Source organism: Giraffa tippelskirchi, chromosome 11 (genome assembly GCF_054371585.1).
Source record: "Giraffa tippelskirchi isolate mGirTip1 chromosome 11, T2T-mGirTip1v1.2.pri, whole genome shotgun sequence".
Lineage (NCBI taxonomy): Eukaryota > Metazoa > Chordata > Mammalia > Artiodactyla > Giraffidae > Giraffa > Giraffa tippelskirchi.
The window spans coordinates 8944360-8957293 of NC_137285.1; the positions used below are offsets into that span (position 1 = coordinate 8944360).

The window sequence follows — 12934 nt, forward strand, 5'->3', positions numbered from 1 at the left end:
TTCCTGGAGAATCATGAGCTCAGGGGAGCAGAGAGCACAGATGGGTGGGGCTTAGATCGGAATGGAGTCTGTAGCATTTATTTTATGATATTTTCATTTAGATGAGGAAAGGGTTTGTGGATAGGAGTGTTTAAAACAGCAGAGGTACAGAATTCTGTTTGCCTCATTAGAGGAAATAGAGGAATTAGAAATTAGAGGGGGAAAAAAAGGTTAGAGGAAATATAAAAAGGCTCTTGGGGCTACATTTGAAAGGAGTCGATGGTAAGAGTAAGACGTTAAGTAACTTCACTGAATAACAGTGGTTTTCCAGGACTTTCAGATTTTCTTCAGAAGGTCATTCCTTGTGTTGACCCTTGATTTTAGAATACTAGTATGATGAAGTGTTACACTCACTTAAAAATCTGGCCTTTTGCCTGTTACTTCAAATAATTCACACATCAAGATAGGAGATCCTTATTCCAATCTTGCAGAGGAGGAAGCAGACTTGAGAGGTGGGGTTGAGCGTCGGCCAGCTCGCCTGCAGCAGAGCCTGGACTGGAGGCCAGATCGGCCTGTTTCTGAGCCTTGACCTGCGCTGCAGCCCCAGCACCACAGGTCCCTCTCTGTGGACTTTATTCCTGCCCGTAGACATGGGTGCCTGGGCCCCAGGCAGGGAGCAGGGCTGGAAGGTGAGGAAGCGTGTCGGCCCCGGCCCATCGCACTCCGCCTTCTCTCTGTGCAGGCAACCTCCTGCACTTGGGCTCCCTCAGCCCCAGGGTGTTAGAGGAGGAGACGGACGGCTTTGTGAGTCTGCTCACCCAGATGCTCTGCTACTGTCAGAAGTACGTGTCCCAGAAGAAGTCCAACCTGACCCACTGGCACCCCGTCCTCGGCTGGTTCTCCCAATCCGTGGACTACGGGTGAGTCCTGGAGGCAGAGCCCTGCCTGTCTTGTCTCCTCCTCCTCCTGCTTCCCTCCCACCACTGCCCTCACCTCTCGTTGAGATCGGTGGGCCAGCTATGAAGACGATGGCGCACTAGGCATCAGGTAGCTTTCGTCAACAGGGTGGTGAACAGGATGGAATCAGGATGAACAGGTCGAGGCTGGCTGGGAGGCGACTGGGACACGTAGGGCCTGGGGGGAGCTGCAGGGCTGCCCCAGCAAAGGAAGCCTGGGTGGAGCCCGAGCCGAGGAGGAGGTCAGTGCCTCGGCGGCAGTTTGGGGACCCCACACCTCTTTTAGGGACCTATTTGCCGTGCCAAGTGGCAGTCCCCAGACACCCCTCCAGGTGGCCTTCCGTCAGGTGGAGTTGACGTGCCTGCTCTCCTGCTCTTGCCCAGCCTCAACGAGTCCATGCCCTTGATCACCAAGCAGCTGCAGTTCCTGTGGGGAGTGCCTCTCATCCGGGTCTTCTTCAGCGACATCCTGAGCAAGAAGCTGCTGGAGAACCAGGAGCCGGCCCACGCACCACCAGCCTCCCCGCAGAACGTGCTGCCCGTGAAGAGTGAGTGGCTCAGCTTGCCCCAAGTCCAGCTCGTCAATGGCCCTGGGTGCCTGTCCCCTCTGTCACATGACCTCTGCCTGCTCCCTTGAAGATTTGAGATGGCTTAAGTCTGGTTCACGTTTAGCAGAACAGTGGCAGAAAATCCTTAGGAAGAGAAAACAAAGACTAGGGAAGTATAACTGTGAACAAAATCAAGGTTGAGTGTCCAGAACATCCATAGATCGTCCATGAGGGCAGCTGTACTCAACTCTGAGCTTCTATTCGGCTCTGAATTTCTTTTTTCAGCTTTAAATTTCTAATAGCCAGAAATGAGAAGGAATTTGTGGGCCTTTTCAAACTTCTCATTAGTAGGAAGAAGGAGGAGGACTGATTTCTTAAGGGAGGTAGAGCTTTTCTGAGTTCCTAGTCGTAAAAGATACCTCCCCTGTGGAATTCCTGATACAGGGACAGTGGTCACTGAGCAGACTGCCACCTCAGTGTCCCCCTTGCAGGATCCATGGAAGTGGGTTCCATGGAAAGGTTTCTCATTGCTCATCCTGATAAAATGAAGGCAGCACTTCTGGCACATAATTTGGAGGTCTTACCTGCCTGTGGCAGATTGTGGGGTTCAGTGTGGCTTTTCTCCTGCCGCCCAGTGTATTGCAGAGCTCCGTGTTGTAGCCGTCAGTGAGCATGGGCTTGTAACTTCAGCAGGGTATAAACGGGAAGGTGTAAGCAAGAGTGCAACCCCAAACTGCATATGCGTACTTGAAGTTGATGCTCCTCCTTGCTGAAAGCACAGCACATTGGGAATCAGCCAGGCCCTACACTTCTCCCCCTCTTCCCCCAATGGAGTCCTCAGGTTTTACCTTTGCGGGTTCTAAAGTTAAGTGGTTACAGTAAAGTAATCCACCAACTGAATCAAATATGTTCTGCTTGTTCTGAAGAGTCTCCTGCTATTCTGAAGAGGTCTTTGCGTTCTCCCTAAAAACCTGTTGTCACTGCTTTTCTGATTTACCCCAAAGAGAGGATTCGAATCACAGGAGAGCCTCCCTGTCTGGCTGCGGCTGGAAGTTAGGAGCCCTATTGAAATGCTCTTCCCTTTTCTGGGGGGGAGTTGGGCAGATGACTGACCTCCTGCTCACATGTTTCCCCCTCCTCTCGCCGGTAGCTCTCCTGAAGCGTGCGTTTCAGAAGTCAGCATCAGTTCGCAACATCCTCAGGCCCGTCGGGGGTAAACGTGTGGACTCTGCGGAGGTCCAGAAGGTCTGCAGGATCTGCGTCCTCTACCAGACCTCGCTGACGACTCTCACCCAGATCCGGCTGCAGATCCTCACAGGTCTGGGGTCCCAAGGCAGCCTCTGCCCTCGCTCACGTCTGCCAGACAAGTTCTCCTAGATGTTGATTGTCTCCTGGCTTCCTTGACTTAGAAATCAGAAGGGTGATCTTTGAAGAAAGGTGTCTTTGCTGTTCTTAAAAATTGGTCCACTTCAGTTACAGCTCGAGTTCATCCCAGGCCTAGCACTCCTAGTTTGTTCCTGAGACCTGGCTTTTATTTTCATTATGAAGTACAACTGGCTTTCTAAAAAAGTTAATTTTTTTAGGAATAGAAAACTAGAAAAGACAAGAGGCAGAGAAAAGAAAATTTAAACCACCTTTAATCCCACAGTCTATAGGTAACTATTTGATCCTGAGTGTGTTACATATATATGTATTTAGATTGAAATGTATAGTTTTTTTCCCTTTCTATTAATCACATTATAAGCATTTTATCATGTCAAAATCCTTCAAAACCTCACTAGTTTTTTAACTTTTAATTTTGTATTGGAGGTATAGCCATTAACAATATTGTGATAGCTTCAGGTGGACAACAAAAGGGACTCAGCCATACATATACATGTATCCATTCTCCTCAGACTCCCCTCCCATCCAGGCTGCCACATAACATTGAGCAGAGTTCCTTGTGCTCTACCATAGATCCTCGCTGTTAAACCCTCATTTTCATTGGCTGCAGGAGACCTCGTTTCATGGATATGCCCGACATTTTCCTTTTTAGCTGAGCAGGGAAGAAAGTCCCCACTGTGAGCAGAGAATTGGGCATCAGGGCTTAGAAGTTGCAGCGCAGGAGTTGTTAGTATGGTTGGTATTGTGAGGACAAAATGTAAGCCTTGAAGCTGTTGACTGCATAAAGGGTCAAGAACTTCTCTGTTGCTTTTTACATTTTTTTGAATCAAATTGCTGCTGCTTCTGTATTTCACTCTTAACTTTTGTTGTTGTTCAGTCGCTCAGTCGTGTCTGACTCTTTGTGACCCCATGGACAGGCTTCCCTGTCCTTCATTATTTCCCAGAGTTTGCTCAGACTCATGTCCATTGAGTCGGTGATCCCATCCAACCATCTCATCTTCTTTCATCACTTACTTACTCATCTTCAAATATTTATAGAGCCTGTGAGTGTCGGGCATTGAAGATACAGGAGGGAATAAGACAGCCAAGATGTGTATTCCCAAGAGTATTGTATTCTCGTAGTGCGAAGACAGTAATAAGCAAGAGGAAAATATATTTGCTATAATGAAGGGCACTGTGACAGAGTGATGAGAGACGTTGTTGACTTGGACCGGAGCAGTATTCTTCAACCTTAGCACTGCTGACATTTGGGGCCACACAGTTCTGTGTTGTGGAGGTGGTCCTGTCCATTGTAGGATGTTCAGCTGCCCCTGGCACCTTACCTACAGGTTCTAGTAGCCCCTCTCCCCAACTCATGACAACCACACATGTCTCCCAACATTGTCCAGTGCTCCTTGCAGGGCAAAATCATTCCTGGTTGAGAACCACTAGGCCAATGGAGATGAAAGTGGGAGGGTTACGATGTGTTTTAGAGGTGGAATCAACAGGTCTCACAGGTAGATTGGATCTGGGGAAGTGAGGTGAGATCATGGGGCATCCAGAGTTCTGCTGGGCTGTGATGAGTGTAGGGTGCCTACTGGACCCGCAGCAGAGATGCCAAGCCAGCATGCGAATGTACTGTGTGGGGGCCTGAGCAGAGGGGCGGGTGAAAGCCCTGGGGCTTAGGGCCGCTTCCCTGAGTGCAGAGGAGGGGGGTGCAGACGAACTGGCACCCCAGCACCCAGTGGGAGGGTCTGGGAAGCATTCTGAGTCAGGTGATTTTGAGGTTGTAGCCCTGTGTCCAATTTTTTAAGATAACCAGAGTAAACATCTTCCATTGTCCCAGTGAGAGCATCCAAAAGGAAGTTTTCTGAGCAAGTGGAAAATACATGATTTTAGGGAATTTCCTGGCAGTCCAGTGGTTAGAACTCAGCGCTTTCACTGCCGGGAACCGGGTCCAGTCCCTGGATGAGGAACTAAGATCCCATAAGTTGTGCCATGTGGCTAATTAAAAAAAAAAATGAAGATAAACTAATCTAAAGTCTATGTGTAGTATTCATTCTATCAGTTTGGCTGTACACAGCACTATACACAAACTGAATGATAGAAAATAAAAAGACTGCAGTTTTTCTGCTCTCACAGTCTACAGAATGTCTCCGTTTGTGCCCCTCAACGTACGTGTGTTGGTCCTGGAGCCACGTGCTGCCCCTCTGACACGACTTCCAGACCACGGTGTCCCTGTTTCTGTCCAAGGTGCTCAGGAGGCAGCCCCACTGAATTGGTACATCACGCTGTAAATGAGCATGTTTGCCCTGTAGAAGTATACCTGTCATCTCCGTGGTGTTAACTACTTATCCCGTCTCTTTCTTTTTTTTTAGCTTGAGTTTTAATAGTTGACATGTAGCATTTTCTTAGTTTCAGGTGCACAGCATAGTGGTTTGGTATTTGTACACAATGTGAAATGATCCACTCAGTAAGGCTTCTACATCCATCATCATACACTGTTAAAAAAATTTTCTTTTTTTTTTTTTTCTGTGATAAGGACTTTTAAGATCCACCCTTTCAGCAGCTTTCAAAAACGCAGTATATATATTGTTAACTGTGGTCCCCATGCTGTACTTTACATCCCTGTGGTTTATTTATTTTATAACTTGGGAGTTTGTCCTTCTTTAAAAATATGTTTATTTACTTATTTGGCTGTGCCAGGCCTTAGTTGTGGCATGCGAGATCTTTAGTTGTGACATGTGGGATCTAGTTCCCCAACCAGGGATCGAAACCAGGTCCCTGCACTGGGAGCGTGGAGTCTTAGCCACTGGACCGCCAGGGAAGTTTGTTGTTTTTGATCCTCTTCACCCGTTTTGCTTACCTTTCCCCCCGCCGCCCACCCCCTTCCCCAGCAACCACCCATGTGTTCTCTGTGTCTATGAGCTTGGGTTTGTTTCTTTGTTTTTTAGTTTTCACATATAAATGAGATCATAAGGTATAATGTCCTCAGGGTCCATCCTTGTTGTTACAGGTGGCAAGAGACCATTCTTTTTTTTTTCTTATGACTGAATAGTATTCCTCTGTGTGTGTGTGTGTGTGTGTGTGTGTGTGTGTGTGTATACACATTGATGGACACTTAGGTTGTGTCCTTATCTTAGCTGTTGTAAACAATGCTTCTGTGAACAAGGGGGTGCATGTATCTTTTCAAATTAGTGTTTTTGTTTTCTTGCGATGAATGAATACCCAAAAGTGGAATTGTTGGAATCCTATGGTAGTTCTGTTTTCTTTTTTTTGAGGAACCTCCATACTGATTTCCATGATGGCTGCACCAATTTACAGTCCCGTCAGCTGTGCACGAGGGTCCCCTTGTCTCCACATCCTCACCAGCACTGGTTGTTTCTTGTCTTTCTGATGATAGCCATGCTGACAGGTGTGAGGTGATAGCTCACTGTGGTTTGGTTTGCATTTTCCTGATGATTAGTGATACTGGGCAGCTTTACATGTGCCTGTTGGTATGTCTTTTCTGAAAAAATGTATTCAGACCCTCTGACCAGTTTTTAATCAGATAGCTTGGGGGTATTTTGGTGAGTTGCATGAGTTCTGTATATAATTTGGATATTAACCCCTGATCAGGTATATGATGGACAGATATTTTCTTCCATCCCCAAAATTGCCTTTTCATCCTGTGGACGACTCTTGTGCAGAAGCTTTTTAGTTTGCTCTAGTCCCACCTGCTAATTTTTATTTTGTTGGCTTGGCTTTTTGCGTCAGATCCAAAAAAATCATTTCCGAGACCACTGTCAAGCAGCTTATATGATTTCTTCTAGAAGTTTCATGGTTTCAGATCTTACATTCAATTCTTCAATCCATTTTGAGTTGATTTTTGTGTACGGTGTAAGGTAGTAGTCTAGTTTCATTCATTCGCCTATGGTGAATTTTTGTATAATGCTTCAGAGTATCTGTGCTATGGTTGTTCACTGCTTTCCCGTTTTTAAGAGATAGAATAATAGAAGTAGGTGAGAGAAAGCTCTGCTCAGTGTGGATAAGCCTACAAGATGTTTTAACACAGGGATCAGCAAACTAGGGCCCACGGGCCAAAGCAGCTCACCACTTGCTTTTGTAAATAAAGTTTTGCTGGAGCAGCTGCACCTGTTGATTTACCTCGTGTCTGCGGCTGCTTCTGTGCTGTGATAGCGGCACTGAGTAGTTTTGACCGAGCCTGATCCAGACGAAAAATCTAAAAATACTCTCGGGCCTTTTCCGCAAAAAAATTGCTAATCCCTGAAATAAAACCTAAACACTGAGGGGACTTCCCTGGTGTCCAGTGGTTCAGACTTCACCTTCCGATGCAGGGGGTGTGGGTTCAGTCCTGGCCGGGCAGCTGAGATCCCACGTGCCTTGTGGCCAAAAAACCAAAACATAAAACAGAACCAATGTTGTAATAAATTCAATACTTTTCAAATGGTCCACATCAAAAAATCTTTCAAAAAAAATAAAAAACATTATCTCCAAGTCAGGTAGATCTGGGTTCTATTCTTCCGTCTGACACTTACTGGCTGTATGATTAGGGGCCAATTACTCAATCTCTCTGGGCTTCAGTTTCCTGCCTTATAAAATGGCAATAACATCGGGTTTCACAAGGTGAAAAGGAAGTAGTGCCTGTAAAGTATTCAGAATGGTATCTGATACATAGTAGTTAAGCACCCATTGACTCTTAGCTGCTATTATCATTGTTCTCATGGGGAACATTGTTCTCATGATGCTTTTCTTTGTAATGGCATTTTCTTTCTGTCACATGCATTGATAAGTTTAAGCGTTTTGCTTTCCTGGAGGGGAGGAGAAATAAGGGACCTGTGGAGCCCTACCTGAAGCTTGGGTTTCTGCCTCCTTTTCCAGGTCTCACTTACCTCGATGACCTGCTGCCCAAACTGTGGGCGTTTATCTGTGAGCTGGGGCCCCATGGAGGGCTGAAGCTCTTCTTGGAGTGCCTCAACAATGACACGGAGGAGTCTAAGCAGCTCCTGGCCATGCTAATGCTGTTCTGTGACTGTTCCCGGCACCTCATCACGTAGGTTGACCGCTGTGGGGCTGAGTTCCTTTCCCCGAACATGGAGCGGAGAGACCCAGCTACAGTGTCAGCAAGGAACCCATTGCTTGACGGGATTACCTCGAGCACTTGGACCCGTCATTAAAAGGAGCAGACAAGACGTTTAACAGAGTGGGGGACTTGTAGTAGAGAGTCAGCGTTTGTTAGCTCCCATCCTCTACCGGAGAGCCGGGCCGCTACCACTCGATGTGGGCTTTGGGGCCCCCGGAGCTGGGTTCAGGTTACACCTCAGCTGTTTACTCCCTGGGCCAAGTAGTTACCCGGAAAATTCCAGAGCCAGGGTGCAGAACATGGCCCAGCCACTGGCTGAGACACCCTTGGGCCAGGGAGGAAGGGCCTCCACCTCCCTGGGCCTCAGTTTCCTGAGCTCTAGTTGGGAATTTGTAGCACCTCATGGCTGTGTGGGAAGGCATAGGGGAGATGAGTGTTCAGCATAGTCCTGGCACAGGATGTGCTGGCGGTTCTTCTTACCAAGCCAACCCTGGGCAAGTTGCTCAACCTCTCTGAGCCTCAGGTTCCTCAACAGTAGAATGGAAAACAGAATTACCAATTTAATAGGGAGTGAATGAGACAAGGAATGTCAAGGAGTTAGTACAGTGCCTGGCACGGTGGGAAATTAACAAATGTGAGTCCCCTGCACTTCCTTTTTCTTTAAGTGTATGTGTCTACTTGAGTATTTGGTATTTTTTTTTATTTCACTTTTTCCACAAAAGGTTGGTAAAGACTCGTAAGATGGAATGGACCTCAGGCAATTGCACACAGGTCTAGGAGACGTTGGCAGATGGGTATTAGGGACACGTAGGTGGCGGATTGGGTAAGAGTCATGTAGGGAGGGCTCAGAGAGTAGTTAGAGGTGAGAACAGGGGTCTGCAGCTGCCGGTGAGACACCCTTAATGGCCAGGTCAAGGGTGACCCAGGAGTGAGCCAAACTGTAAAGTGAGACTAGAGCAACTCACAGGATGTTTTCAGCTAGAGCTGCATCGTGTGGTTCATTTATTCACGTGTTCTTTCAGACGTTTATTCGTCCACCCTCAAATACTTACCAGGTACCTACTACATGCCCCTAGTGTCCGTCACAGATGCAGAGGAAGAGTACTGCTTCCTCCGGTAGACACAGACTCTCGGTCAGGATGCCCTGGTGATTCAAACATGAGTCACGAACAAGTGTCACAGTCAGGTCCTTAGGAATAAGGAAAGTATAGAGTGTGTTGTATCTTTCCTTTCTCATTTGTATCTTTTAAACTTTTTACTACGATTGATTTCAAATCAGTCGAAAGTGGAAAGAATAGTATGATGAACCTTCATGTACCATATCTGTCACCAGCTTCGATAGTTATCAACTCATGGCTACTCTTGCTTCATCTCTACCCCCAACCCACTCTCCCACAGATCGTTTTATCTGTAATTTTTATCAAGTTAGAGCTTATTTCTTAACGTTATTTTGTTCAATGCAAGATATAGATCTCTCCTTTTTCCCTTTTTCAGTGGGGAACTGTGAGTAACTTTCTGTCTGATTTAGGATCCTCGATGACATTGAAGTTTATGAAGAACAGATTTCATTCAAACTGGAAGAGCTGGTCACCATTTCCTCTTTTCTGAACTCCTTTGTGTTTAAGATGATCTGGGATGGAATCGTAGGTAAGGTAAAGATGTCAGCCCTCACTCACTTGACACTACACCCGGGGAGTCCAGAGTCTAGAACGTCAATTGATTCTTAGCCTTGTCCATCAGAGTTAATTAAAAAAATGTACCTTCATTCATGTAATTAGAAGTTTTATTTCTCCATTCTCTGATCCTTTAACATAGTGTGGTTGTGGAAGTCTTAGTCTCCCAGGCAGCCTTCAGGATTTACGTGTGTATGTAGGATTGTTGTTGTTGTTTAGTCACTGAGTCTTGTCCAACTCTTTGTGACCCCCATGGACTGTAGCTTCCCAGGCTCCTCCATCCCGGACAAGAATACTGGAATGGGTAGCCATTCTCTTCTCCAAAGGATCTTTACAACCGAGGGATTGAACCCACGCCTGCTGCATCGCAGGCAGATTCTTTACCACTGTGCCACCATTATTCATGATTAATTTTGCCCTGAATCTCCTTTTGATTCTTTGAGTTGATCTCCATGAAGATAAAACATGTGCCTGCTCACACTTAAGTTAGATTGTACCTCCTGAGACATTTCCAGTAGCTCAGCACTGAACCCCTTTGATTAAAAGCTCCTTTAGATGACATCCAAGTGGGAAACAGCACGAGTGATTGTGTCTGAGCGATTCTCAGGTCCCACAGTTCCTTAGAATGCACCCATGGAGCCTCTTAATTCTCTTGGTTCCATGTCACGTTCAACGTGAGGGAGTTGACGTCCTTGCTGGACTCAAGGATGACGGAAGGAGACACGGCTGTCCTCCCCCCACTCCAGTCCTGAGTGGCTCCCAGACTGTGGCTCTCCCCATTACTCACCCCACAGAGAACGCCAAGGGTGAGACCTTGGAGTTGTTCCAGTCTGTCCACGGGTGGCTGATGGTGCTCTACGAACGGGACTGCCGGCGGCGCTTCGCCCCCGAGGACCACTGGCTGCGAAAGTGAGCACCGGGTTGTGGGGAAGGCGGGTTATGGAGGCCGGGTTCCTTCCATCACACTGGTCACCTGAGCGCTCAGCACATCGTGTTTTAGGGCCAAGAGAACTTGGTCCTTCATCTCGATCCCGTCCTTTCACCTGCACGTGTCCCTATGAAGCACCTGTCAGGACAGGCCACCGCCCAGTCACTTCTGTTAGGACCCTGTTACACTCAGTGTGATGAGAGCTCGTTCATGGTCACAGAGCCAGATCATGTTTAGCAGATACTTCATATGCAAACTGGAAAGAAACAGGTTCTTTTCAGTCGAACTAAGCAACAGGTTATGATCATTAAATGGTGGTTTTTTCCCAGCAGAATTAGTGGGATGAGAAAACCCACAGCCAGGTTTGTTAGGAGGTGGGTGGGGGAAATCCTCTTGCAACAACTAAACATAAGATCATGCCTGCCTTTTTTTTTTTTTTTTTTTTAAATCAAGGACAGATCAGCTCTCACGTAACTCTACAAGTTGTGCCACTAGAGTAGTGACTGGTAGACTTTTCTGTAAAGGGCCACACAGTAGGTATTTTAGGCTTTGCACAGCAGTGTCTGTTGCCCCTACTGAATGCTGCCATTGTAGTGCAGAAGCAGCCAGAGGGAGTACATGAAGCCTTGGTCTGACCATGTTCCGTGACAGCTTGATTTATAAAAAGTGGGCAGCAGGCTGGATTTGGCCCATCAGCTGTAGCTGGCCAACCCTGTCTGGAGGATGGTATTCACTCTCTTTATTCCAAATCTGTGTCTTTGCTCTGCAGGGATCTCAAGCCCAGCGTGCTGTTCCAGGAACTTGACAAGGACAGAAAGCGGGCCCAGCTGATCCTGCAGTACATCCCACACGTCATCCCTCACAAAAACGTGAGTTGCACTTGGAGCCCGGCTCCTCCCACCACCGTGGGTCCTGATAATGTCCATTTTCATCCCAGCAATGATCAGACATGAATAAAAGCAATCGTTCAGTCAACACGGGTGCCAGTGGGCATTCACTCTGTGCCAGGTGCCATGCCAAGTGTCGGAGGGTGCAGTGTGAACTGGCCGTTCAGGTCTTGTGGGGTGGATGCTTCAGGAGCTCCAGGGCAGGGGCTCAGGAGGGGGCTCCATAGGCAGAAGTGGACGGAGTTCACAGCCCCAGGGCAAGGGAGACTGCGGTACCAGTGGAGGGCCAGGCAGAGTCCAGAGCTGGAGCCAAGGAGCTCTGGAGCTGGAGCAGGAAGAGCCTCGAGAATCAAGAGCAGCAGTTTGGATTTTGTCGACAACCATCGGAGAGTTTTTAGCTCTGGAGGTACCTGGTCAAAGTTCTGCTTAGGAAGCTTCTTTCTGGCCGTAGCGTGGAGGACTGGTGAGAGGCAGATGTCGTGGTAGCCTGGCCTGGACTCAGGCTGGCGCCCTGGGAATAGAAAGACAAGGATGTCGAGAGATTTTGCAGGAGGCCCTGGAGAATGATGACATCCGGGGGGAAGGAGTAGAGGAATTCAGAGGATGCTCAGGCTTCCGGCTTGGGTGAGAGGGAGCCGTTCCCGGAGGTGGGGGTACGGACGAGGACGGGGCTGGGGGAGCGGGGAGCAGGTGACGGGTCTGTGACTCCTCAGTGCCGGCGGACACGGGGGTCTGAGCTAGAAGAGGGCTGGGCTGGAGGTGGGCTCAATACATGGACGACACGCACACCTCCTCACTGCGTTCACGGACGAGGGCAGGGTGGAGAGGAGCCCCGCTTTCCAGGAGGTCATTCTGGCCGCTCCTTTTTCTGTCACAACCATATTTATTTACTTCTGAGAGCTCATGGAATGATCAAGTGACGTGTGTTAGCCTCCCCTCGTGTCTAGTTATCCATTGTTACCACTACTGTTGTTCTTACTGTTTGTTTTTAACAACGCTCTTGGCTTTGGGGAGATTTCCATTTTTCAAAAAAACAGTTATGGTTGCAGCTGTTATTTATACGTTCTGCTGACATGATTTGAGTGTGCTGTTATAGGGTGGGGTCAAAGGTTATGTGCTCCTAAGGGAGCCTGTCAGAATCTTGAGAATGCAAGAGGCTTTTTATTTATTTTTAATTTTTTTAACTTTTTATTTTCTGTTGGAATATAGCTGATTAACAATACTGTGAGAGTTTCAGGTGGACAGCAAAGGGACTTAGCCATACCTATCCACGTATCCATTCTCCCGAGAGGGTTCTTTTTTAAATGATGCTTGAGAAATATTACTGGTGGGACTGCAGTGTGCTTGAGGACACAGAAGAGGCAGATAGAAAGGTCAGGGGCTTTTATACAGTAGGATCGTTGAAAATTTTTTCTGCTGGTGAAAAAAATTCTCTGAAATGTTCTTTTAAATTCTCGCTATTGATTTCCTCTAAAGCAGGCATGGTTATATAAAGCAGCCTCTGTAACTCATGCTGCC

The 12934-nt window shown here is 47.5% G+C and overlaps 1 protein-coding gene across 16 annotated transcripts in view; it reads left to right on the forward strand.

Annotated features, from left to right (window-relative positions):
• UBE3B (ubiquitin protein ligase E3B) overlaps nucleotides 1-12934 on the forward strand; it is a 46970-nt gene that overhangs the window by 15248 nt on the left and 18788 nt on the right. For all 16 annotated transcript variants that reach the window (XR_014069922.1, XR_014069923.1, XR_014069920.1 and 13 more), the window contains 7 exons: nucleotides 722-899; nucleotides 1320-1483; nucleotides 2634-2801; nucleotides 7727-7898; nucleotides 9457-9575; nucleotides 10396-10510; nucleotides 11299-11398. Coding sequence is in view for 11 of the 16 variants with exons in the window: in XM_081546042.1 (XP_081402168.1) it covers nucleotides 722-899; nucleotides 1320-1483; nucleotides 2634-2801; nucleotides 7727-7898; nucleotides 9457-9575; nucleotides 10396-10510; nucleotides 11299-11398 (1016 nt within the window). In the remaining 5 variants the exon portion in view is untranslated. The remainder of the gene's footprint in view (nucleotides 1-721; nucleotides 900-1319; nucleotides 1484-2633; nucleotides 2802-7726; nucleotides 7899-9456; nucleotides 9576-10395; nucleotides 10511-11298; nucleotides 11399-12934) is intronic.